The sequence below is a fragment of the Gadus macrocephalus genome, chromosome 21 (genome assembly GCF_031168955.1).
Source record: "Gadus macrocephalus chromosome 21, ASM3116895v1".
NCBI lineage: Eukaryota > Metazoa > Chordata > Actinopteri > Gadiformes > Gadidae > Gadus > Gadus macrocephalus.
The window spans coordinates 2,988,871-3,016,824 of NC_082402.1; the positions used below are offsets into that span (position 1 = coordinate 2,988,871).

Sequence of the window (27,954 nt, forward strand, 5' to 3'; positions counted from 1 at the left end):
TCTGCAGCAGCTGGTCTTCTGCTGACCACAGTAATCCAATAGTGTGCGTCTGCGTCTGCGTGTGTGTGTGTGTGTCATTGCGTGTGCGCGTGTGTGTGTCATTGTGTGTGCGCGTGTGTGTGTCAGAGAGTGTGTGTGTCAGAATTTGTGTCTCTGCGTATATCTGTGTGCGTGCCTCCGTCTCTGCGTGTGCGTGCCTCTGTGTGTGTATCTCTGTGTTTGTGTCTGTGCGTGTGTGTTTTTATGTGTGTGTGTATCTCTGTGTTTGTGTCTGTGCGTGTGTGTCTTTATGTGTGTGTGTGTGTGTGTCTTTATGTGTGTGTGTGTGTGTCTTTATGTGTGTGTGTGTGTGTGGGTGTGTGTGTTTGTGTCTTTATGTGTGTGTGTCTTTATGTGTGTGTGTGTGTGTGTGTGTGTGTGTGTGTGTGTGTGTGTGTGTGTGTGTGTGTGTGTGTGTGTGTGTGTGTGTGTGTGTGTGTGTGTGTGTGTGTGTGTGTGTGTGTGTCTCTCTCTCACAGCCAACAGGCCCAGAGCAACCAGGCCGTTCAGATCCAATAAACGGGCTTCCCGGATCCCTTCTCTCTCGGTCCTTCTGGTTCTGGTTACACCACTCACAATTAACTTATACCTAACGTAGTGCACGCACGTGTGCACGTGTGTGTGTGGTTGTGCTTCTCCACGCTTCGTTATTTGCTCAGCTGAACCTGCTTGTGAAACCACTGATTCATGCCAGATATGGACACGAGCCCAGACACACACACACACACACACACACACACACACACACACACACACACACACACACACACACACAACACACACACACACACACACAGCTTCAATGTGCTCCGTTAATCAGGTCACTGCTGCTAACCACAGGGATGGTGTGTGTCCGAGTACGCCTGTGTGTGGAAGACAAAACGCAGCCGATGCCTGTAATCGATGGTCGACAAATCCAGATGGTTTTCCCCTCTAGAAGGACTGAAGACGGGGGATGCAACGGGTCCATATCCTGGTCGCCAGGTCGTTGGATTTTTCACACTACTCTTTATTACTAGACCCTTTATTACTTTGTTATGTTGGTTGTGTTTAAGAGAAGATATAAGGGTCTGTGTGGGTGTGCAGTGCGCGTGTGTGTGTGTGTGTGTGTGTGTGTGTGTGTGTGTGTGTGTGTGTGTGTGTGTGTGTGTGTGTGTGTGTGTGTGTCTCACCTCGTCGATGTACTCTCTAGGAAGAGGTGACCCTGCAGAGACCTGAACACAAAAGACTCAGCGTCACAACGATGTCCAGGTCGTTCTTCAATCTTCTACTTCCTGTTCCAGCACCGTGCTGCTGCATGTTGCCTCCAGGACCCCCGCCTGACCCGGGACCCCCCCCAGGACTCACATTGGGACCCCCCGCCGTGCATCTTGAGGGCCCGGACGGTGGCGACCAGGACCACCGCGCTGGGCCGCAGCCCGAGGCGCGGGCACTTGATGCTGAAGAACTTCCTCCATCCCGATGTCGGCTCCGAATCCGGCCTCCGTCACTTAGGGACACACAGAACAACGCCTCCGTCACTTAGGGGACACACAGAACAACGTCTCCGTCACTTAGGGGACACACAGAACAACGCCTCCGTCACCGAGGGACACAGGACAACGTCTCCGTCACCGAGGGGACACAAAACAACATCTCAGTCATCGAGGGACACGCAGAACAACGTCTCCATCAGGCGCTGGGGTAAATAATATAATATCATATAATATATATTATCGAGGCCCAGAGCTGGGCGCGCCTCCGGCTGTTATTGTGGACCCTCAACGACGCGATGGGTTCTCCGACTTCTCTGGTACTTCGACAACAAGTAAAGACTTGCACTGGTGGTTATCTCGGCTTTGGTTTCGAATGAATTGGCGGCCTCCTCCTTGCGAGTGTTTTAAGTGTGAATAATCGCTTAGCTTTTTGAGGTGAACGCACAATAAAATCGAGTCAATGAAGTTAACTCGGGAGTGTGCACGTACACACCGTATTCAACGAGACGGACGGCAGGTTACGACCGCAGTCAAGTGGGGCGTTCCTAAAACAAAAGGCTGTACGGAATTCCACCTGAGCGGGGGTCAAGTGTGCAGGAATGTCAAGTAGGGGCATCACGTGCGGACGGGCCGAACTTCCCCTCGTCCTGATCCGCTGGGAGCCAGACTGACGTCACGGCAACCAAGGAATTGTAAACACAGGCATGCGCTCCGGGGCGGAGATCATCACAGTCCCGGGTTTAGCCGTCTGAGTGGAGGTGGTCTACAGTGAGACCCTCCATCAGCTCAGACTTTATTATGGGTCGTCAAAGGTTCAAACAAAGTTCCTCGAAGAAGGCAGAGGGCCTCCGACACGGCCTGCTCAAGACCTCAACCTCCTGAACAGAGGAGTAGAGCGGAGAGCCAAGCCTGGAGAACATCGGGAATAGCTTGTGTATGTTGAATACACAAGCTATTGTTGAAAGAATTGCTCAATACGACAACATTGAGCAAGCAGGAAACCGAAACAAGAGCAAATGCTCTCAATGATCGGTACTGAATAACTTAGATTCCCCCGCCCCACTCATAACACGAGAATACTTTGCATTGCATAACCATAACCCTATTCTATTTCGAAACTAGCTTTTCTCAATTGCTGGCATGATTCATGTCGTATCCATTATCTCCATACTTGTGTCTCTGCAGCACCAAGAGGCCAGTTTTGACATCATCTTCCCCATCGCAAGCCCACTCTGTGGGGGTAGTTTGATCCGTGAGACAGGGTATGTGGATCTGAGGGCGAGGGGAAGAGGTGACAGTCTGGCCTGTTTTACCGTCATGTGTGGGGGTTGAAATTAAGGGAAATTAAACCTGGCTTGTGTCAACGTCAAACTGTGGCACGTGTGGATGGATCTTCGTCAGAGGAGAGCAGAACGCCATCTCAGCTGCTTAAAAGGGTTTGTAATGACCTCATGAGGACACGATGCCAGGAAGCAGGGCAGGAAACATTAATGTGCTGATGAATGTGATTGATGGGGGGGTTCAATTTAGTTTTCTTGGTGGGCGTAGTTCTTCTAATCTATTGACTGTAGCATGAGGCCTGTACATTTATTTGAAGTCAAAGTGATTTGTGTAATTTGTCTTCGGCTAAAACAATATTAAGCTCAAAACATGTGGTTCCCTAATTCATTTTCAATGTTTAAATTCCTTGTACTGTGGAATTGCTGTGATGCCAAACGCGAGATGATTCACTGGAACCATGAATGGTTTGACTTTACGGTGTTGAATGTGTATCACGTTGATGACAGGCGAGCATCGAGTTAAACTCGATACTGTGTCAAGAGGATAACATTTAAATGAGATTTGTACACATGAAGCTCAACACTAAACACGGACTGAACATGGTGTGAACGACAGGCCAACACATGGCGTCAAAAGAGCAAAACAAACAAACATTGGAGAAATGAATCCAATATGGGAACAGAGAGAGACAGAGAGACAGAGGGGGAGACAGAAAGAGAGGGGGGGAGACAGAGGGAGAGGGAGAGAGGGAGAGACCGAGAAAGAGAGAGGGGGAGATGGAGAGAGAGAGAGAGAGAGAGAGAGAGAGAGGGGGAGACAGAGAGAGAGAGGGGGAGACAGAAGAGAGGGGGGGACAAAGAGAGAGCGAGAGCGACAGAGACAGAAAGACAGAGACAGAGACAGAGACAGAGAGAGAGAGAGAGAGAGAGAGAGAGAGAGAGAGCGAGAGAGCAAGACATAATGGAATCAAAAATAGGGTGAACAAATTACAAAAAGGTACAGGGTGAACTAACAGAGGTTGGGGGGGGCGCGCTGAACGCCAGACGAGGCCATGGCAGTCCAAAGGGGCCGAGGCCGGCCTGGGCCTGAGCGACGGCGTTGACGTGAACCAGGCGCAGTGTGCGGTTTGGAGCGCGTTCGGGCGGGGCGCCCTCGGATCAGAACAGCGCCTGTTTTAGATCAGCCAGCAACAAGTGGAGCCGGGGGAAGAGAGGCCAGGAATGTGTCCGAGACGTGCGTTTGGCCGCAGAGGGCTATGAGAGGATCTTGTTAGGCTCTCTGCCGCGTCTCTCCCACCGTTCCCCGTACAGACACTGACGCCTGGCCGGTGAAATGTGTCTCAGTCTTTATTAGAGCGCTTATTGGATGCGTGGAAGGCTAAGATGGAGTCCGACCGCGTGTGTTTGAGAGAACCGACGTAGTCACTATGTGATGAGAGGGTACTACGTCAGGAAGTGTTTGATTTAATGAGCCCGACCCTCCCGAATGAAACAAAGAGGAATCTTAAAGCCCTTCGGGTGCTAATGGGAACCACTTGTTTCCCCATTGTGTGTGTGTGTGTGCGTATGTCTGTGTTAGTGTGTGCTCGAGTTTGTGTTTGTGTGTGTGTGTGTTTCCCTGTGCATTTGCACGCGTACGTGCTTACGTGTTTATCTTGGGGGTGCGTGTGTGGCTTCAATCGTCCGGACCATTGGGTCGGGAGGACAGCCAAGGGGGGGGGGGGGGGGGTACTGTCGTGGATGGGTGGGAAGGTGGGGTTGGGGGGGGGGGGGGGGGGGGTCGAGAGGTAACTATCGGCCAGAGTCCTGGTGTCAGCGCCACCGCCAGCCCAAACAATAACACAGCAGGGTGGAACCCAGGCCGTGTGCACGCTGCCCTCGCCTCACACACACACACACACCCAACCCTTTCCCTGGCACGACCTCCACAAAGACGACCCATTGGGGGTGTGTGGGAGGAAGCGGGGGAGCGTCGTCTTTTAAAGGGGTGCGTGGGATTTGCCGACGAGCGCCGTTTGAAAACCTCAACCTTTTTCCCTGTGTTTTAGTGACATCACAAGCGGGCGTGTCCACCTAGACGTACGCTGCATAGATCCAATAGGTCCACCAGCCTACCCGGTGGATCGCAGCAAAACGTTGCTCATCTATCCATCGATCCCCTAGGTGGACACGCCCACTTGGTGGACACGCCCACTGACATCACTGAAACACAGTAAAAAATAAAAAATAAGGCCGACTTCCAAAACGGCTCGGATGCAACAGCACCCCTTTAAAAGACCACGCTCCCCCCAGTTCCGGTTCCCAGGGGTCGTTTGCGTGGGGACGCTCCCTCAAAGCCAAAGGTGGCTCCGCACCTCGCCGGGGGATCGGGGCGTCTTCAGCCCCGCTGCGGTATATGCGTCTCGGGTGACGGCCCTGTGGGAAGCGCAGCGCTCTGGACTGTTTATCGCGAGGGGCGGAGATGGGGGAGGTGGGCTTATCGCGGGCCCGGCCTGTGAGGGATGCAGGAATCTCACACATCTGGCACGCAGTACACATTCCCTAATGGGTAACCTGGCCGGGCCCCGGCCCCTCTCTCTCTCTCTCTCTCTCTCCCCCCTACTCCTCAAACATTTGTAGAATCTGGAGAGCTGGATTCCAGCTCTGGAATCACACACACACCCTGCACTAATAGTGGGAGGGGAGGTGGCACACGCACACACACACACACACACACACACACACACACACACACACACACACACACACACACACACACACACACACACACACACACACACACACACACCCCTCTCTCTCTCTCTCTCTCTCTCTCTCTGTGTGTGTGTGTGTAGTCCGGGTTCACTGAGAGTTCAGGGTCCTCTGTGGCCGCGAGCGGTTTGGGAACGCCACACAAACGCGAACACTGTAACGACGGCGGGTGGCGCGACCGTACCGCAACATTGACCGAGGAAAGGAGTATTGACTCAAGCCCCTGGTACGTTGACTTAGCGGTAAACAGGCTCAGTCGAGCAGGGACGCGGGTGTTTGGACAAGACGGCAGCGCAGGCGGAGGGAAAACATGAAATATCGTTGCGCTGGGTCATCGTTTGGATTCTGTGAATGATCAACATTACAAAGAGTCGTGGTGAGCCGGGCCCCGGCGGCCATTACTCTACCAAGGAGCGGGAGGGAGGGAGGGAAGGGATGAAGGGACTGAGGGGAGGGAGAGAGGGGAGAGATGGAGGGAGGAGAGGGGGGATGAAGGGACTGAGGGGAGGGAGAGAGGGGAGAGATGGAGGGAGGAGAGGGGGGATGTAGGGACTGAGGGGAGGGAGAGAGGGGATGGAGGCAGGGGAGGGATGAAGGGAGGGAAGGGGAGGGAGAGAGGGGATGGAGGCAGGGGAGGGATGAAGGGAGGGGAGGGATGCGATGCAGTGGAGGGATAGGGTGAGGGACGGAGGGAGGAACAGAGAGAGAGGGGAGGGAAGGGACAGAGAGACGGAGGGGAGAGGGGGGTGGGGAGGAACCGTGCAGCATGGTTCCTCAAAGGTGGAAGAGGAGGCAGGGCCGGTTCTCTGCATACCTCAGAGGCAGGTGACCAACACTGCACATACCCCCCCCTCCCCCCTCCCCCCACCCCTCAGCCGAGTGTTTATCCCCCCCCGTGTTGTGAAACCCAACGCTGGGCCGTCGCCCCTCCCCGGAGCCCCCGCAGTGACAGGGGGAAGCGAAGCCACGCTCGACCGCGGCGTCGACCGTTCTCCCTGTTTTTCTGTCCCCGTATACAAAAACACCCCGACATGAAACGCATCACTCCCCGCACTCTGTCCAACACATGGCACGACCGAGACGAGATGCCACGCCCCAGGGAGTACACACACACACACACACGAGACGCCCTAACCAAAAGACCACTTCTTCAAACCAGAACTCTTCCAAACACACACACACATACCGCGCATTCCTGGGCGGTCGACGTGAATGAAGAGAGGAGGGGGGGGGGGGGGGGGGGGGAGAGATGGAGCGATACCGCTGGGAGGGGGCGGGCGGGCGGGCCTTCGCATTGAGGGGATTAGCCTTACTCTGAGGCATTCCTGGAGCTCTTAAGGAGTTATTCATCTGCTTCCTTCCTCCCTGCGTCCTCCTCCTCCCCTCTGTGTGTGTGTGTAATCTTGCAGGCACTTTCGAGGAAGTTCCTGCCCGGCCAGGTGGAAGGCCTGGGCAGCTGGAGACGGGAGCCAATCGACAGCCACAGCCAGGGACAGAGGTAGAGCACCACCGCCAATTAGAGGAGAGCTCTAGAACGACCTCGAATTAGAGGAGAGCTCTAGAACCTAATCCAATTAGAGGAGAGCTCTAGAACCTAATCCAATTAGAGGAGAGCTCTAGAACCTAATCCAATTAGAGGAGAGCTCTAGAACCTAATCCAATTAGAGGAGAGCTCTAGAACCTAATCCAATTAGAGGAGAGCTCTAGAACCTAATCCAATTAGAGGAGAGCTCTAGAACCTAATCCAATTAGAGGAGAGCTCTAGAACCTAATCCAATTAGAGGAGAGCTCTAGAACCACCTCCAATTAGAGGAGAGCTCTAGAACCACCTCCAATTAGAGAACAGTTCTAGAACAACCTCCAATCAGAGGACAGCTCTAGAACCACCTCCAATTCGAGGAGTTCTAGAACAGCCTCTAATTAGAGGAGAGCTCTAGCACTGCACCCAGGTAGAGAAGAGTTCTAGAACCACATCGATAGCAGAAAAGTTCAAGAAGCACAGTCACTCAGTTAGGGCCTAGCTCTAGAACCCCAACCAGGGACCGGAGGGTTTTACAACCACGGCCAGAAGCAGGCGACCACCACAGGTTTTCAGTAGCGAAATGAGGTGCACCAGAGTTTACGGCAGGAGACACAGGTCCATTATGGTGTGTGACTGAGTTTGATATCTCGGGGTCCATTGTGTGTGTCAAGACGCCCAGACTGAGACCCTGGCCCCATCTTGCCAGGGGCCTGTGTCAGTATGTACATTCGTTTCTATTCTTTAATTGACATTCTTCACGAACTCACCCACAAAGCCGTCGCGTCCCACCAGCTTGAGAGCCAGCTTGTCTGCCAGCACCGACGAGTTGCCATGGGCGATGTTGGCGAAGGGCCCGGCGTGGACAAATACTGGTGTACCCTGCAACAATGATATGAAAAGACACACAAACGCATCAACCACACACACACACACACACACACACACACACACACACACACACACATAAGTGGGCAAAGAATGAACAGCCAAGGGGTCCTTTAGACACAAAGCGAACATTCCTGTGTTTCTCAGCCTCCCTTCCTTGCAAAGCCCTCAGGCTCAATATTCAAGTGGTAGAGCCCCGTGGACTACAACTTGTTTGGATGAACACTGGGTTCGGGTTAAAGGTGTAGTACTTGGCCGCAAAATATGGTCAACATGATGAGGCTTCCTAAATGGCAGTGATTTGCTTAGGCCTTAATCCTCCAAATGTTTTTACTGGGGGATAAAGTTCTCCAAAATGGGTTCCTGCAAGGACTGCCAAGATTCACTTGTTTTAATAAGATCATGTTACCATCTAACAAGATCGGTTGAAATACATAAAAAAAAAAAAACGTACAATCGCAACCTGATCCTATTGAATAGGGCAAGTTAAAAGGCCAAAATCTATTTATTTTTTTTGAAAACAGCTCTGACCAAGTGTTGCAGAATATTTCTGTGACATATTTGACAAGATAGTAGAAAGTTATTCAACACTTAAAATATATAAAATACAAGATGTAGGCTCCTTCCGGCAGACATGATTTTCCAGAGTTTTTTTTTCCTATTGGATGCTCGAATGTGACAGGGGCTTTGATAACATTTGTTGACGTTTTCTAAAACCTTCACTACTGTCCAGACTGCTCGGATCTCATCCTTCTTAACTTTATGTTCAACATTTTTTTTAACTCATACTCATTAGGATGTTACGTTTATTCGGTAGTTATTTGTTTTCTATAATCATTACTTCATGCGTCAGAAACCCTTTGTGCAACAGGGCATGAAAGGCCTGAGCTAAACTCATTAGCTGGCCTGAGGATCCGGCCTGCATAATGCAGCAGGTGGTGGGCACTTGAAGACTGAACCATTCCCAAACCACCAAGTAGCATGCGCCTCCCCTGGGTTTGATACGAAGCCAAGCGGGCCAAGACGGACAAACCGAGGAGGGGGAAACTGGCTTTGATACGAGCTGAACCCCAGCAAAAGGAGAGGCAGTAAAGTGTTCCATCAAGTAATGGGGACTTTGATTTCTAGCGTAGTAATCCAGCCGGGCAGTACAGAAACAGTAGGTCAAAACACACCCATTTGAATCATAAAACCAGGGCTTTGTAATGCCTTGACGTAAACCAACCGGGGTCTTGAGGGTTGTAAACCGCAGGGTGAAGAATGGAAGTCAGGTTTAACGTCACCAGGGTGAATCAGGATGTGGCAACCGACGAATGGAGCGGAAAAAAGTAACGGGGGAAAAAAAGTGAACTAGGGCAGACTTTGGCACAGCCTGAGGTTGTCACATTGTGAGAAACATCTTTGACACCGTTCCTCTGTCCCAACGGAAAGTGGGCCGATGTCACGCACGTCGTGACTTCAGATGCGTGTCCTTTTCACTCTTTCCCCAGCGTCATCCGGAGGACGTGGAGTCAACGAGAGGGGAGAGGTTGTTTTGTTTTGTTGGGGAAGAGGAGATGAGGAGGGGGGGGCCCATGGGATAAGGTACGACAGGAAGGTGGAGGTCGTTTCATCCTGTCCGTTTCCTGATCATCCTTCTCTCTCTCTCGCCGCTCACTCACCCGGCGCAGGAGAGAGAGAGAGAGAGAGAGATCGGTTTCAGCATGGCCGCTCTTCCCTCAGTGTGGATATACTGTAGGGCGGTCACAGCGCAGAGGCCAAACCTTAATCTTTACAGAGAAGCTCATGAGTCAACTTACTTCTCACCGTTAATTCACGTTTCGAAGGCTTACCGTTTCATTGAGTTTAGCCCCAATTTGCGCAGCAATTTTTTCACCCCATGTTTTTAATGATAAATGAAGGCAATGTCGACAGGCAAAATTGGTAATCAATAATGTTTGGGTCATAATTAAAAACGTTATGACACATGTGAGTCCTAGGACGAGACCAGATGAGAATCACCGGTCTATAGCAAGTCTTACTGTGGGTTAAGATTCAAACTGCTCTTCCTACCCAGAATGCCGAGCAATTGCACCAAAATATGGCACAAATAACTGCAGCAGACTCCGCACTGAGTTAGCGTCTTCGCTCGTGTTTGTCCATGACCACATCAGTCCCAGATGGGCGGGGGTTCGGTGCATCAGGACGCCGCAGAGAGAAAGTGCTGGAAAGTGCCAGGAAATGCGTCTCTCTCTCTCTCTCTCTGGGCTACAGTGTATTAGATTGAAGAGATACCAAACATCTGTTCTTGATTGAGCACTCACATGAACTCCGAGTAGGGTTTACACAGCGAGAAATCAAGGCAAGTGTTTGTTTATCGAACATGAAACACGATACGCTGTTGTTTCAGTCATTGGGACTCTGGAGAGGGGGGGGGGGGGGCAGATCTAGAGATTAGCGCAAAGTGGAAAAGCAACAATATCTACATGTATTAAGATTGAATATTGGTTCAATCTTTGTTGTTCAAATAAAACACCAATAGCTTGCAGGTATGGTAAACCTGCTCTGTGTTTTAGTTGAAGCCGCAGGGCCACATGTCACAGCCCTGGAATGCATGGGACTACAATCGGCACTATTTACTGTGTGAGCGTCACTCAACAGTCAGGGTTTACATCTGCGGAAACAACAACGCTGTCTTCACTGGCTTGTCATTAGACAGCTCCTAAACCCCGACGGCATGTATATAAACATACACATCTTTTGGACTGCCCACTGGTTTGTGGGTGTGTGTGTGTGTCTGTGATCGTGCGAAAACTGTGTTCCATCTTTCTAAGCGACGGAAGAAGACTTCAGGTTCAAGTCCCTACTGCCAAGTATATCAAAGGGGATTTTTTCCCTTTTTAATCACAACATGGATATAGTAATCCTGCCGGCTTACACAAGGAAATCTGGGATCGACAAGGTTTCATAACAGGGTCTAAAACACATAAAAACAATCAAATCTTGTCCCTGGAAAGTACCATTGGGTCCCTAGAAAGCTGCTGCCATAGAACACAAACAATCACATGGGAGACCCAACCAAAATAATCCTGGGCCCATCAACAGCTCACCCATGCGAGACTGGGAAACGAACCCGGGTCCTTTTTCTGAACCAAAGGAACTAGTCCATAGTGGCCCTGCCATGGCCAAAGCCACAGACCCCCCCCCCACCCCGGCAGGATGTGTGAGGGTCAGAGCTCGCAGGGCACCACCGAGAAGCTGTAATGAGGCGATGAAATGGTCCCATGGCCTGGAGGGCTCCCCCTACAGGTATCTCATCACGCTACACTGCATGGCCGCCGCCATTTTGGAAGCACACGAGCATTGGAAGGTGAGGTAAAGTGTTGGTAGTGATTGCTTTTTGGTTATTGTTGAGTGATCATAGGGAACAAAAACACCCCTCTCATGCACTTACATGCACGTTGTACGTCCTGGCACTTAATGTACGCTTTTATTGTATGTTGTACGTCCTGGCACTTAATGTACACACTTATTGTATGTTGTACGTCCTGGCAATTAATAATAGTACTTAGCATTGTGTGTAGCATCTTATCCTAGCAATCTTTATTGTGTACATGGAATGGGTTAACCTAGCAATTGTACGTGTAGGGCACTTGGTTCTATGAACATCCTTATTGTACCGACAGAGCTATATTGTTGTTTCTCTTTCTTCTGACAAATTTACTTATTGTAAATAGCTTTGGATAAAAGTGTCTGCTAAATGCCCTAAATGTAAATTAAATGATTTATCATTATGGGGGGACGATTTGCTTGAACCTGCCACAGCATTCCTCATGAGCTCAGGCTACAGAAAGATTAACGTTGGTTTAGGATTTTACATTAGTGCGGATGTTGAGTCCTCTCAATATGGCGGAGTACCGCTAACCGAAAATCCCATGATGCACTCTGATGCACAGGCCCCATTGTTTACACCTGTCACAGTAGAGATCTGTAAACGGGCCTCAGGACCCCGATGTGTGCCGCGAGAGAGCAACAGGTTGTGGGACGAGGAGCAAGACCCACAACATATAGAGGAAATGTGTGTATGCACACACACACACACACACACACACACACACACACACACACACACACACACACACACACACACACACACACACACACACACACACACACACACACACACACACACACACACACACACACACACACACACACACACACACACACACTTTCTCATGGACTCCCAGGGCCTGGCCCGTCCAGATACGAGACCCCCGGCCAGAATCACAGGAAAACCACACAGGAACCACGCCGCTTCCTCCCTCCCCCAAAACCCTCGAAAGTACGTCAATATCTGCCCCCTGGACCGACAGCCAATCAGAGCCCGGCGCTGCTGCTGTGCTGACCCATCAGCCCCAGCGGCTCTCCCGACGAACAGGATGCCCTCTGCGTTTGGCACGGGGACCTCTAGACCTCTGAAGACGAGGAGCTGAATCGAGGAAGAGGAAGAGAGGCGGCATGTGGCACAGGAGGTGGCGCAGGATGGCTGGTGGTAACCTGAGGTTGCGGGTTCGATCCCGAGCTCCTCCGAGGGGTCGGTGTGTCCCTCCACCCCTCGACCGTCGAGGTGGCCCTTAGCGAGACGCTTGACCCTAACGGCTCCCGACGAGCTGGCTGTCGCCTGGCGTGGGTACCACCGCCGTTGTTGTGTGAATGCGAGTATGAATGGGTGAACGTTAGGCGACATTGCAGAGCGCTTTGCGTGGCCACTGGTTAGAAAAGCGCTAGATAAATGTGGACCATTAACCATATATAAGGTCCATTAAGAGAGGAGATATTCGGGATTATCCAAACTCTCCTGGAAGGGGATGTAGGGTGGTCTTCTCCTCTTTAACGGAGGGCCACTCTGTAACGGTGGATTCAATCGTCACAAATCCTCTCCTTCTCCCCCTCTCTTGCCTCTCTCCCTCTCCCTCTCCCTCACCTCCCCCTCCCCCTCTCTCTCTCTCGCCTCCTCCTCCCCCCTCCAGTAAATCCCTCCACCCCCTCAGGGACGGGCGTCTTCTCCGAGGGACCTGGTGGAGCATCTCAAATGACCTTGAGTGAGCCCAGGTGACATGCATGAGTGTGTGTGCGCGCGCGCGCGTGTGTGTGTGTGAGAGAGGGTGTGTGTCCAACCTTAAAGAAAAGGTCTCGCAGGCACGAAGGAACGAGAGCCAGATGTTGTGCAAGAGGTGTGGTTTGGGGGGGTGGGGGTTTGGGTAGGGGGGGGGGGGGGGGGGTGGAGGGCGGAGGGGAGAGGTATGAGCCCCCACCCCCACCCCCGCCCAAAGCGATCCCTTAAGCCGGGCCAGATGGGATGTCAGGGCTGTACCTCGCCTGACAGACACACCTGCCCCCAGCATGCGGCCCCACCGCGCCCCCACCCCAGAGGCGCTCCGACCGTCCGTCCGTCCGTCCGTCCGTCCGTCCGTCCGTCCGTCCATCAATCATCCTGCTGCTGAAACGTCCGCGCCGCTCGCATTGTTCCGCAGCGGACATTTGTCCCTTCAGGATCGTCTCCCCCTCCCCTCGCCTCCCCTCCCCTCCCCTCGCCTCGCCGTTCCAACCCCCCCCCCCCATTGCACTGTTCCACGTTAACGGGAGGAGGGAGGGGGGGGGGGGGGTGTCCTGCGCTGGGTTAACCCCGCCCGGAGCGTCGTGTTGTGGGAGAGACATTCCCGACCCCGCGTCGGTCGGCACCTCTTCCCCGTGACCCCGGCCGTGACCTGGGTTTAGGGTTTAGCTCCAGCGCTCAGTCTTGGTGGGAAAGCCGTGAGGCGGGGGTCTTGGTACGTGAGGGTCTTAGCTTACGGCCGGGGGCCCCTCGTAAAACGAGCATTCAGCCCGCTTCCTGATACTGTTCCTGGAAAACAAATCCCTTTTCTTCTTCTTCGCCACCACAAAGATCGAAGAAAAACCTGAATGACGTCTGACAAAACGATGGAACGCTGCCAGGACCTGGGGATGAAGAGCGCGGAGGAGATACCGAGCCGGCCAATCACGGCTCACTGCTCGGAAGAACACGCAAGGAACTGGCATTGTGCAGCCATGCTCCTGCTCCACAACACAATGTGGTCTAGTTAATGCATGATCAACTTATACTAGCCCTCTCTGTCGTGTACGGGGAATGGGTTAACCTAGCGATTGTTAGTGCTTTGCACTTGGTTCCAAGAAACATCCTTACTGCATCGACAGCGATATATTGTCGTTTCGCTTTCTTCTGACAAATGCACTTATGCTAGTCGCTTTGAATAAAAGCGTCTGCTAAATGCCCACAATGTAATTGTTATCTTCCACACACACACACACACACACACACACACACACACACACACACACACACACACACAAGCGTGTGAAGCCACCAGCAGGCGTCACTTTGTGGAATTCGACCACACCCGTTTTGGTGCACCAGAAGTGTGTGTGTGAGATTGAGTGCGAGTACGTGTGTATGCGTGTGTATGCGTGTCAGTCCTGAGATGGTTGTGACAGGGCGGTTCTCACCTCTAGGGTCTGCATCAGGGTGGGCTTAATGGCGTCCTTCATCAGCACAGCAAGGGCCCCACTCACGCCCTGGAAGACGGACACACAGACCGGAATATTAGGCACAAGTTAGAGCAGAGAGAGGGCTGTACCAATACATCGGGAACTCTAAAACAATGATCCCACTTAACATCCGTGTTTTAAACCGTTTAATGAAAGGCCAACGTTTCCTTGATAAGTACATGGAGTAGGGCTGCACGATTATTGCCAAAATGATTATCACGATTATTTTGATCAATATTGATATCACGATTATTTACCACGATTATTCACTGAAAAAAAATCTTTCGAATTTCTACCACCCCCTAGTGGTAGGAGCCATACACTGTGCCCCCCCCCCCCCCCTTTTCAGGCTTTGCGCCGCTGTGTGCAGGATGGACTCACGCAGTCGCAGACAGGTGTACAGGGAGCGCTTGGTTTGCTTTGCAGCAGAGGTAGAGCGTATACTGCATGGGCGGGGCTCGTTTCTTTTTTTTGCGGATGCATTATTTAAAAAAAAATATCGCGTAAATATCACGAAAACACTACGTGTCATCGTGGGACGCCAATATCGTCATCGCGATAAAAATTCGATATATTGTGCAGCCCTAACATGGAGTATGTCATTCTCCCCTAACAATTGCTAGAGTTCATATTTCCTGCCCCGGGGGGGGGCACCACATTTCAAGCACACAAAAAAAAAAAAACATTCAGGAGCGATCGCGGTCCCAGGGAACAGGGTCGCCCGGTGACGGCGGTCGTGTTTGTTCCCGGCGGTGGCTAATCAGGAAGGCTAGCGTCACGGTGCGAGGGCAACCGAGACCCGGTTCTGAAGGAACACAGGCCAGCGTCGTCAGGGGGACCGCCGGAGCTGTCGGGGTCAGAGGGGCCGCGGGGGCATTATTGGGGGGGGGGGGGGGGGTAGGAAGAGAAACACATTCGACTGGACCCCCAACCTGAAGTTAGCTGAGGAGGAGGAGAGAAGTCAGGGCGTCTGCTCTAAGAACAGGAGGGGTGGCGCACTGGTTTCTGGGGGTTTTCCCAGGTATTTAGTCAGGTATGTGCGGCAGCGTAGGGTCACGAGCTGGAATGATTTGGGGAATGTCGGACCTCCGAGCGAGAGGGGTAATTGTGGCGGACATGGACGGTGCGGTCACCGGAGACCGGAGGGAAAAGGTGCGCGCGTGCGTGTGTGTGTGTGTGTGCGCGTGCGTGCGTGCGTGTGTGCGTGTGTGCGTGTGTGTGTGCGTGCGTGTGCGTGTGTCCACTCCGAGAGAAAAAAAACACCCAAGGTTGGGAAATGATCAGTTACCGGGCGACCATGTTTAGCAGGAGCACAGAAAACAACCGACAGTTCAGTTTAACAAAATAAAAAACACCACTGGAGCGCACGTGATGTTTTTCAGAGGTTACACCGGACGCAGATTCAGAGGACGGCCTGCCGTCCCTCAACCTCTCCAGATCTCATGATGGAGGTTTCTATGCCTATATGTGGACATATTAACACTGCGGACTGTACCAAGTGGTGGGCCGGTACGGGGGGGGATCCCTCCTGCCTCCCCATGGGGTCAAAGGTCAAACCAGGGCTCAAAAAGGGCTCCTGAAACCCCTAACCCTGGGGGCTGAAGGAGGCGGGCCCTGACATTCTTTGAGGTCGGGGGCGGCGCATCTCCATGAATGAAAGACAGACACAGACACATACACAAACACACATACCAGGTCCTCCGCTGTGATTGGCTGCCCCGAGCGACTGGTTCCCACCACCATGCGGGCCAGGCGGACCCTCATGTCCCCCAGGCCGTCGGCCAGGGCCAGGATGGCCATGATCTCACTGGCCACCGCGATGTCGAAGCCCGTCTGGAGGAGGCGGAGGGACACACGGACACACGGACACACGCACACGGTTAGAAAACGCTACGTGTGAGTGGGGATGATTGCTGGTCGAAGCCGCCTCATCTGGCCCGAGTTCACGTTACACCTGTTGTACGTTGAGCCATCGGTGTGCAACACGTTATAAACCCAGCCCACAAACGTGTAATTTATGATTCAATGTCTTACCTGCCATATAAAACCAAATAGTACAGTTCACGTTGGCCATCTAAAGACTTTCACTATATAACGCCTAGTTCATTTAACGCAGTAGCTAAGCATTGCTTCATCACGTCGTGGTTCAATAAAGTGGAACTTGATTCATGGGACAATTGAGAAAAGGGCCATATAGGAGTATAAATCAGAAACCCCCCTCCTAACATGCACACACGCATACGCATACATAATAGTGTGATAGCCAAGCCGAAACACCGGGGCGGAAGTTGATTGGCCGAAATCCAAGTCAGGTTCCGTTTCCCAGAAGGCCGTTCTTCACAAACATCACATTCCTCAACGCACCACACACACACACACACACACACACACACACACACACACACACACGATAGATGTGCGTGTACGAGAAGTCTCCTTACTCATGTTGAAACCATGAAACGCCACAAGATAAAACCAAAATTAAAAGAGTCAAGTGGAAACATAAGACGAGCCACGACATGCAGCCACGACATGCAGCCGGTCCCCCCCCCCCCCCCCCCCCCCCCCATCAGGGCGGTGAGGACCGAGGGGCCGTACTGTATCTGCTGCTGGGACCCAGCCAGAGGAATACCACTCCAGGGACGCACATAAACGCAAGCACATGCTGACCTAGCAGTCTTTCTCTCAGAGTCTGTGTGTGTGTGTGTGTGTGTGTGTGTGTGTGTGTGTGTGTGTGTGTGTGTGTGTGTGTGTGTGTGTGTGTGTGTGTGTGTGTGTGTGTGTGTGTGTGTGTGTGTGTGTGTGTGTGTGTGTGTGTGTGAGATCCCAAAGGGTTGTTGTTTTTTCTTCTCCCCCCTCTTTAAACATTTGCTTTCACTTAGGCCCCCCTCACTTCCCAAAGAGGCAAAGTGTTTATTTGCGGGATTTCGTTCAGCCATCCTTATTACTAAAGGCTGGGCAAATGGGCGAGAGAGCTTGAATTTCAGATGTTGGAGATAAGAATGGGGGGGGGGGGGTGGTTGTGTGAGTGAAAGATTAACAGCACGTGATGGGGAGAGAGTCAAAAACTCCCTCACTGTCTCCCGCATTGTTTGCCAAATAACTCAAGCGTTTAATGTTACCCCCATAAAACCGTTGTTTAGCCAACAGTTTAGAAGGTCTGTTTGAGTTCTGCAGGCAACTAAAAAGGTGTCCGGTCTCAGGAGTCAAGGACCTTCTGTCGGAGTGAAACTCAAGAGTAACTGCTCCCGACGAGATGCCCGTCGCCTTGCATGGTTGACTCCGCCGTCGGTGTGTGAATGTGTGTAGGAATCGTTGTGAGTCGCTGTGGTTAAAAGTGTCCGCTACAGGCCCTGAATGCAAACGACTCTCTCGCGATCAATCCACAAAAGAACTCTGGTTCTTTAACATCCAGATCAACTGTGGGAAACTTCCAACATGTTCAACATGCAGTCAGGAGAGAGGCCTTTGGTGAAAAACACCGGTTCCTGAACTGGGGTCCACATTTAACACTGAGGGAGCATTAAAAGACATCTTTTGACCTGGTTTTGGATTAGCCAGCATCATGGCTCCACAACGCCTCGTCAAATACTAATCAGAAGTTGCTGACCTGTCTGACGCTTTATGTTGAGACACACAAATCTATATCTTACAAACTTAGAGAGAACCAATGGAAGGGAGGAGGACCACGAGACATACCCAAGACTACGGAGATCTCGACTGCAGAAGTTTGAACTGGGCGAGACTTTGAGGGAGAAATGGAACGACCACAACAACAACAACATACCTCTCTGCTGTGGCCTTTCTCCGTGCTGGCCTGGCCCACCGTGATCTTCCTCAAGAAGCGGTCGTTGGTGTCAACCACTGCAACACAACAACACAGAAGAGGCGTCAACACACACCACAGGCAGGCACACACACAAGATCTGGTAACTCATTGTCAACAAGTACACACACACACACACACACGATCCCGTGCAGGGTGTTGTTTCTATAAGGGTCCCCGTCATGTATGTTACATGAAGTCCTCCAGGCGAGGTGCGTTGTGATGTAAACATGTCATGCGTTGTAGGGTGTTGACACGCTGGAGGCCAGCTCGCAGGGGAACGTGCTACTTGTGCCCTGCCTCCTCCACCGTGTGTGTGTGTGTGTGTGTGTGTGTGTGTGTGTGTGTGTGTGTGTGTGTGTGTGTGTGTGTGTGTGTGTGTGTGTGTGTGTGTGTGTGTGTGTGTGTGTCTCTCCTCCACAGAGAGGTTCCATCGGGCTCTGCAGGGACCCCAGTGAACCGCGGCCGTCCAACCGGGTTCTGGGCTGGTGGTTCTGGGTTCAGCAGCGCTTCACACTATCATTAGTGGGACCAGAGCCTTGCCCGGACCCACTAATGATAAGTGTGTGTAGAGGAGGGAGGACGCGCACACACACACACACACAATAGCACATACACACAGGGGCACACGCACCAATTAAGATGCGTGTGTGTGTAGAGGAGGAAGGACGCACACACGTGCGCACACACACTCGCCCTAACCCACTGATAATGGGCGGGCACACACACACACACACACACACACACACACACACACACACACACACACACACACACACACACACACACACACACACACACACACACACACACACACACACACACACACACACACACGGTAAATCTGTTTTTAATCTGTGGGGCTCCTCTGCTAAACGGGGACCCTTGGGGCCCTCAGAGTGTAAATACCTCATCATTCACTGGAGCAGCATGTCTGGCTGCTCCCACTGACACCCTTAAAACAACACAGCTCTCACCACATGATCCACCCAACCCCCGAGCCATAACACCCAACCCCACCACCCCCACCTCTCTCTAACCCCTGCCGCCTCCATCTAGCCCCACCTGCCTCCAACTAACCCCACCCACCCCATCCAACCCCACATCTGCATCTAACCCCACCCACCTCCATCTAACCCCACCCGCCTCCATCTAACCACACCCACCTTCAACAAACCACACCCACCTTCAACAAACCGCAACCTATGCATCTAGCCACACCCACCTCCATCTAACCCCGCCCACCTTCCTCCAACCCCACCCTCTCCCATCTAACCCCGCCCACCACAGCCTCTATTTCAACCCAAACAAACCGGAGGCGTTTTCCCCATTAAAAGGCCAGGTTGCATAGCATCAACCCATAATGCATTGCAGTGGGCTCCAGGCCTACCTCTCTGCCAGGTGAGCTTGGAGGGGTCCAGGTCCAGCCGCACGAAGGAGCGGACCTCCTCCGCCGTCAGAGAGGCTGGTTCTGTTGTACTGAGGCCCAGGCGCTGGAGGGGAGGGATGGGGAGAGAGGGAGGGGAGAGAGAGGGAGGGGAGAGAGAGAATGTTTATGTTGTATAAGTTACTATTGGAACCAGCTTCTCATCCAAGTACCCATTATCGCTGCCATTTCATTATTTAGTTTCTCTTCATCACCCAGTCGCCACCCTCTTCTCTGTTCCACACACACACACACACACACACACACACACACACACACACACACACACACACACACACACACACACACACACACACACACACACACACACACACACACACACACACACACACACACACACACACACGTTTCCTTTAATATTTTGCAACTTTGTGTTCTGCATCCTTTCCAAATAATTGAGGGTATTTCGACAGATTTAATAAAAAAGATGTCCCCCCCCAAAAACATTTTTCTGGTGAGTGAGACCGAGCTAAATTACAGCGTTCCTCTCTGCATTCCTCCCCGTTCCGTCAAGGTACTCTCCGCACTGCGGCGGTCCGCCGACACGGAGTCAACACCCCCCGAGAACCCAGACCAGCTGGTCACCAATCAGCACCAATCACCCCCGCCCCCGCCCGCCCGCAGGCCGCCCGGACCCGGGGGGCCGCCCCGGGCCAGGGTCTCCCGGCCTACGGCCCTGAACTCCTCGACGCCAACCCGCTCCGGGTTGGCTACGCCGTTTCGTCCGTGTGGGTGTTTTCACAAAAGGGAAAACAAGCAAACTACAAATCACGCACTTACACTTTCCTTTCCAGAGACGACTGTTTAGTTTTGTTATGACGCCTGTCAGCGGTCGGTAACAACTGCCGCACTGGGCTGTCCCTTGAGCCAGGGCCCACAAAATACCATCAAAGAAAGGGGAGGATGGATGGGGAACACATGTTCAAACGCTAGGTCACAGGTGGACAACGGGGGCCAGGCTCACTGAGGCCCCCCAGTGGCGGGTTTTTGAATTAACTACAAATACAATCAGTGGCGCTCATCACACAGAGACTGGCGGTGTATGGTGATCACTTGAGGAGGAGGGCGGTGGTGCAGAGAGCACAGTGTTGGTGATGGTGGTGGTGTTATCGGAGTGGGCGTGGCCATGTTTACGTACCCGTAGCCTGGAGATCTGGATGGGGGAGAATTTCCGGACGCCATTCACGGAGGGGACCAGCCTGTTGTACAGGGCCTGAGGAATAAACACACGATGAGCATTATTGCTACTACTGCTATTTCTAGAGCTAATATTAATACTACTACTGCATCTACGGCTGGTGCTGCGACTGCTAGTACTATGACTGCTACTTCGGCTGATGCAAGTACTTTAACTGAGTACTTTAACTGCTAGTGCTGCTACTAGTACTTCTGCTAGTACTAGTAATGCTAATACTACTGCTGCTACTGGTACTCCTACTCCTACTTTATCATTAGACATGCCCTAATCTACCGTGAGCCTTTATAAGCAGCAGCACTCTGCCCACTGCACTATTAATGTCTACTCGCAGAACAATAGGTACGACCGTACGGGGAACAGCCCCATTGTAATACGGCTACTTGTTTCCACATTACAGCCTGACCTTCTCAAGTCTGTTTATCAGCATTTGATTTGATTTGCCTCCCGGTTCCTGTGCGTGTTTATTTATACACTTGATTGGTTAGTGGTGCGACAGAGGGGTCCAATATTGCCGTCCAGCATCCACATCAATCGAGGAGCCAAATTGGATTAACTTATTTTGCGTGGTAAGGCCGTTAAGAGACTCTCTGGCCCCGTTCCGCCCAACCTAACAAAGCTATTGGTAACGCTGTAGAACCAATGACAGGCGATGCTTAACAGACGCCACTTTCCAAGCCCAAAATCTGGTGATTTATGACCACCACATTAACGTCCACAATTAAAAAAATTGCATGACGTCACGCTGCCAAACACAGTGGCAGTGACATCATCATCGCTGGCCACGTACCTTGTCCGATTGCGTGGCCTCGTGCAGCATACGGGCGTCGATGGCGGCGGCCACCAGGTTGTTGGCGGCGGTGATGGCGTGGATGTCCCCGGTCAGGTGGAGGTTGAACTACGGGAGGAAGGAGGCGAGACGAAGCCGAGGGGGTTGTGTTAGCGATGCTACGGTCTTAAGCTAACGTTCCGTACTCCTGCAGTAACTCACACACACACGGGGCTATTGCAGTACATCAGAGTACAGGAGTACGGTGGCCTGGAGGATAATCACACGTGTTATCCTTTAGCGTTTTAGCTTGCTAGCCGTCTTCTGCACGCTTACGGTCTTAACCGCATGTTTACGGTCTAAACTGCATCCTTACGGTCTAAACTGCACGTTTCCAGTCTAAACTGCACGTGTACGGTCTAAACTGCACGTGTACGGTCTAAACTGCACGTGTAAGGTCTAAACTGCACGTGTAAGGTCTAAACTGCACGTGTACGGTCTAAACTGCACGTGTACGGACTAAACTGCACGTGTACGGTCTAAACTGCACGTGTACGGTCTAAACTGCACGTGTACGGTCTAAACTGCACGTGTACGGTCTAAACTGCACGTGTACGGTCTAAACTGTACACTTGCGGTCTACTCTTCATCTTCACGGACTACACTGCATGGTTACCGTGTAAACTGCATGTTTACAGATCAAACTGCATGTGAACGGTCTAAGCCGCAGTCTAAACTGCATGTTCACGGTCTAAACTCCATGCTTACGTTCTAAACTGCAGTCTAAACTCCCGTGTCTTCGGTTTCACCTTCGTGCTCACGGCCTAAACATTAATCACGGTGAACGCCCCGACAGGCCTCCACGTCCGTCAACATTAACGGATGAAAAAGGACCGCATGCACTTATCATCCATTAGCCAGGGGGGGGAGAGCGAAGGCGTAGCGTCGCTGCCCCGCTGCCCCGCCGGCGGCAGCGACGGGGGCACAAAGAAGAGGGAGACGAGAGCCCCACCCGCAGGGGGCAGTCCCAAAACTACACCCGTCGCGCCCGGCCCCTCCAACAACAACGGCTTGCAACAATAAAAGCCCCTCGGCCCGAAATGAGTGACCCACATGTTTGTGAAAATATTATGACGCATAACTCATAACCCTTGGATAATAAAAAGGCCTTTTTAACCTCGTTAGGGCCCGTGGAGGGGATTGGGGGGAAATTAGGGGAGGGGAGGGGAGGGGGGGGGGGGTTTGGTACATGAAAAGCCAGCGTCTCATTGGCCAGGAGGCCGCGGGCCCCCTGTTCTCCGCGGGGCGGCGTCTTTGGTCGCGGGCGCCGTTCTGCTGTGCCACAGTTAGCATGCCCGCTTGAGTGCGAGTGTGGGCTTGATTGTGTGTGTGAGTGTGAGTGTGAGTGTGAGTGTGTGAGCGTGTGAGCGTGAGCGTGAGCGAGTGCGGGCGCGAGTGCGAGCGTGCGTGCGTGCGTGTAGGTGTGCGTGTTCGACTGTGTGTGGTGGTGGTGGTGGGCTGTGGGTCGCTCACCTCCTCCATGGGGATGACCTGGGCATAGCCGCCCCCGGCAGCACCTCCTAGGAACAGAAGAAGAGAGTGTAGCGGTGAGACCACAAGAGGAGGACAGGGAGGAGGAGGAGGAGGAGATCATCTGTGAGGGACACCCCTCCACAGATGCTAATAAACTTAAAAAAAACGAATGCTTAAAATTTTAGCATGGCAATATATATTACAGTTGTGTGAATTAAAGCTGCAGTAGGCCATTTATTAAAGAAGTCCCTGTCATATTTGTTGAATTTCTCCCAAACCAGACCGCACTGCCGATTCATGACCCCCAACCACAATGAAAAATAGAACCTGGGCATAGTTTTAAAAAAACCAAAGCAGGGGTCGCTGACCTTTGACCCCGAAGGTGGGCCCCTGGGAGGGCTGTCGGAGGCAGGCGAAGGAGTTGAGCTTGAGGTGGGCCGAGAGGGCCTGGACCAGGCCGATGGTGACCGTGCTCTTCCCCTCGCCCAGCGGAGTCGGGGTGATGCTGCCCCCCCCACACACACACACACACACACACACACACACACACACACACACACACACACACACACACACACACACGAGGAAGAGGTTAGGTCAACATCTCAGTGGAAACTCATCCGCTCGGACGCGGCACGCCCGGAGCAGATTGGGCTCACGGGGTCCAGTCTAAGCTGGTTAGCGGAGGTTGTTTTTGTGTGCGTGTTGGTTTGTGTGCGTGTTGGTTTGTGTGCATGCGGCGGCGTAACGGCCGGCATGTGACTCTGCAGGCTGAACCCCACTCAGCCCCGGGGTCAGGAGCACAGCGGGGTGGAGCATTAAACCCCCCCCCCGGGAGTCATCGATACAGCAGGGGCCCCCCAGCGTAGACCGCCGGGGGCCGGTGAGGGGGTCTGGAGGTGTCTCCGAGAGGGGGACAGGACTGAGGAGAGGGGGAGCTGGAGTGGGGAGTGGGGGGGCAGGGGGTGCAAAGAAGAAAGGGAAAGCGACGGAGGAGGAGAAAGAATGCTTTGAAGGGTCTCTGCTCCATTTATCTCCAGAACCCCCCCCCCCCCTGCCCCCATTTCACCTCTCTCCCTCTCTCCCCCTCTCCCCCTCTCTCCCTCTCTCCCCCTCTCTCCCTCTCTCTCGCCCCCTCACTCTCCCTCTTTTGGACTGACTGGACGTTTCCTTGGCAGCGACACTCAAAGGCATGCCTACTGCTGGCTAGAAATGCCCCCCCCCCCCCTCCACCCTCTTGCTGCTCAAGAGTAGAGTGGGGGTGGGGGGGTTCCCTGGGAACCCGGACGTCTCTGCAACGAACACACAACTGTGTGTATGTGTGTGTGTTTGTGTCAGTTGGTCCGCATCAGTGTGTGTATGTGCGTGTCAGTGTGTGTGTTCGTAGGGGGTGGGGGGGGGGGGAGGGGAGTGAAAGGCAACATCGCCATCAGATCACAGAGCGTGTGCACAGGAATGCTGGACGGGGGGGGAGGTCGAGGGGTATGTGTGGGTGAGGGGGGGGGGGGGGGGATACTGTGTTGAACCCCCTGTTTCCAAAACAGCCCAGCTCTGTACGTAGGTCAGCGTGTGAATAGGGGTGTGAGCCGTTCCCATGACGACCCTCGCCTCCCCCGGTGTGGTTTGGAGGTCAAAGGCAGCTGTACGCCCCCCCCCCCCCCTCCCCCACCCCAGAAAAAAAAAAAAAAAAAAAACTCCCTCAAACATACACAATCCCTCAAACACACTCCCTCAAACACACACACACACCCTTAAGTTATGTCCTGGAAAAAGCATTCATCTCCACTTCTACTGGATTTATCGAGCTATGAGAGACACACACTTACTCCCAAGTCTGTGTACCGCGGTTTCTCTCGCCGTACAACGATGAGAACGTCCATGAGGTTCAGCTTCTCTGGTCCTACGACCACCATTTTAATACTCTGTGACTTACTTAAACATTGCACTTGGGGAGCTGTGGTTTTCGAACAATAATAGTACAGCAAATCGTTCAGTCTCTTGTCTTTTTCGTCATCACGTTCAGACGCACGGTGTTGACGTCGCTACCACACACGCCTGGAAAAACATCTGATTCCCTGTGCTTTGCCGACAGGCGCAACGTCACTACAAACACACTCTCCGTGTTATAGCCTTGAGGATCGCGGCTATCTCCCGGGCAGGAAACAGGCCCCGTTGTCGTACAGCTGTGGCCGAGTGTTGAAACATGACAAATGCTGACGTCATTCGCAAAGCACTGCGGGTAATCAATTCTCCCCACAACAGCCAGACGCCGCATGGGAACGGAATAGATTGACCCGACGAAGGAAGAATTTTCTCTCTCTCTCTGTGTGTGTGTGTGTGTGTGTGTGTGTGTGTGTGTGTGTGTGTGTGTGTGTGTGTGTGTGTGTGTGTGTGTGTGTGTGTGTGTGTGTGTGTGTGTGTGTGTGTGTGTGTGTGTGTGTGTGTGTGTGTGTGTGTGTGTGTGTGTGTGTGTGTGTGTGTGTGTGTGTGTGTGTGTGTGTTATTTGGCATGGAAAGTTGGGGTTTAACCTATTCATTGGAAACAGATATAAAACGTTTTTCAATTAGAATAAATTGTGAAAGCCGATATACCAGTGCTACCCAGACACACTGAGGCTGAGTTGAGGCTTATTGTTCAGAGATACATGCCTTTAAACAATATAATGCAATACTTGACCTATAATTCATGTGTATTTCGATATTTATTCGATTTTACACCATGGTTGGGTTTTACTTTCGACCATGAAACAAAGACTGTGAAATGAATGTAAGACCAAAAAACCATTTGCCTTCTCGAAACCCTAATGTATGTATGCATGTATGAATGTATACATGTATGCATGCATGCATGTATGTATGAATGCATGTATGCATGCGTGCATGCATGTATGTATGAATGCATGTATGCATGCGTGCATAAATGTATGTATGCGTGCATAAATGTATGTATGTATGTATGTATGCGTGCATAAATGCATGTATGCGTGCATGTGTATATGTTGGTATGCATTTATATGTGCATGCGTAATGTGGCTTAGCTTTTTTGACCAATGGCTCTCTATGAATCAAAAGGACGATCCGATTGGCTGGGCGGCTGCGGGACTCACCCGGCCACCAGCACCAGGTTCCCGTCGGGCTGGGCCTGCAGGCGTTGCAGCAGGGAGAGACGCACCTTGGCCTTGTTGCGGCCGTAGGGCTCCAGCTCGCCGGGCAGCAGGCCGATCTCCTGGGCCAGCTGCTGCACCGACTTGGGGGTCTGGGCCCGCGAGATCTGGATGTCACTGGAGGACCAGGGGGAGAGGGGGACGCACAGAACAGCGGAGTCAGGGTCAGGTGAGGGAGTCAGGGCAGGGGGAACAGATGCGTCAGGGTCAGGTGAGGGAGTCAGGGCAGGGGGAACAGATGAGTCGGGGTAAGGTCTGTATCACTGCAGGACCAGGGGACAGAAACAGCCGAGTCAGGGTAAGGTCTGTATCACTGCAGGACCAGGGGACAGAAACAGCCGAGTCAGGGTAAGGTCTGTATCACTGCAGGACCAGGGGACAGAAACAGCCGAGTCAGGGTAAGGTCTGTATCACTGCAGGACCAGGGGACAGAAACAGCCGAGTCAGGGTCAGGTCTGTATCACTGCAGGACCAGGGGACAGAAACAGCCGAGTCAGGGTCAGGTCTGTATCACTGCAGGACCAGGGGACAGAAACAGCCGAGTCAGGGTCAGGTCTGTATCACTGCAGGACCAGGGGACAGAAACAGCCGAGTCAGGGTCAGGTCTGTATCACTGCAGGACCAGGGGACAGAAACAGCCGAGTCAGGGTAAGGTCTGTATCACTGCAGGACCAGGGGACAGAAACAGCTGAGTCAGGGTAAGGTCTGTATCACTGCAGGACCAGGGGACAGAAACAGCTGAGTCAGGGTAAGGTCTGTATCACTGCAGGACCAGGGGACAGAAACAGCTGAGTCAGGGTAAGGTCTGTATCACTGCAGGACCAGGGGACAGAAACAGCCGAGTCAGGGTAAGGTCTGTATCACTGCAGGACCAGGGGACAGAAACAGCCGAGTCAGGGTAAGGTCTGTATCACTGCAGGACCAGGGGACAGAAACAGCCGAGTCAGGGTCAGGTCTGTATCACTGCAGGACCAGGGGACAGAAACAGCTGAGTCAGGGTAAGGTCTGTATCACTGCAGGACCAGGGGACAGAAACAGCTGAGTCAGGGTAAGGTCTGTATCACTGCAGGACCAGGGGACAGAAACAGCCGAGTCAGGGTCAGGTCTGTATCACTGCGAGGGGAGACGACCGCCTCCAGGGGTCAGCGATGAGAACGGGCCCTCAGAGACCTCAGGTTGTCAATAACAGTAAACAACTATTGAATCATCACCCCATAGATTTAACCATATTTTTACTTGTCAGCACCGTCTTCTCTTGACGTTGGACAGTGTTTTTGTCTAGTGCATTATTTAAACACGTTTACTGTCAAGAGTGGACCCTGCCTCCAATGAACGTAAACCAGCGAGGACGGAAATACATAGCGAGCAAACGGGCTACCGGTGTAAAAAGTAAGAACAAAAGCTTGAATATATTCATATGATCATCTTGAAATGTGTCTAATCTAATCTGTCGCTTTAACTTTACATGAATGGAAATGTGTTGTGGGCAGCAGCGCCC

At 52.5% G+C, this 27,954-nt stretch overlaps 1 protein-coding gene across 1 annotated transcript in view; it reads right to left on the minus strand.

Annotated features, from left to right (window-relative positions):
• The window catches only part of mthfd1l (methylenetetrahydrofolate dehydrogenase (NADP+ dependent) 1 like), a 47,316-nt gene that overhangs the window by 12,268 nt on the left and 7,094 nt on the right, over positions 1-27,954 (minus strand). The window contains 13 exon segments of the mRNA XM_060041993.1: positions 1,212-1,267; positions 1,387-1,489; positions 1,491-1,528; positions 7,835-7,946; positions 14,481-14,549; positions 16,215-16,355; positions 18,310-18,386; positions 19,739-19,841; positions 20,934-21,008; positions 21,781-21,888; positions 23,293-23,339; positions 23,661-23,797; positions 26,400-26,573. Coding sequence (XP_059897976.1) covers positions 1,212-1,267; positions 1,387-1,489; positions 1,491-1,528; positions 7,835-7,946; positions 14,481-14,549; positions 16,215-16,355; positions 18,310-18,386; positions 19,739-19,841; positions 20,934-21,008; positions 21,781-21,888; positions 23,293-23,339; positions 23,661-23,797; positions 26,400-26,573 — 1,240 coding nt within the window.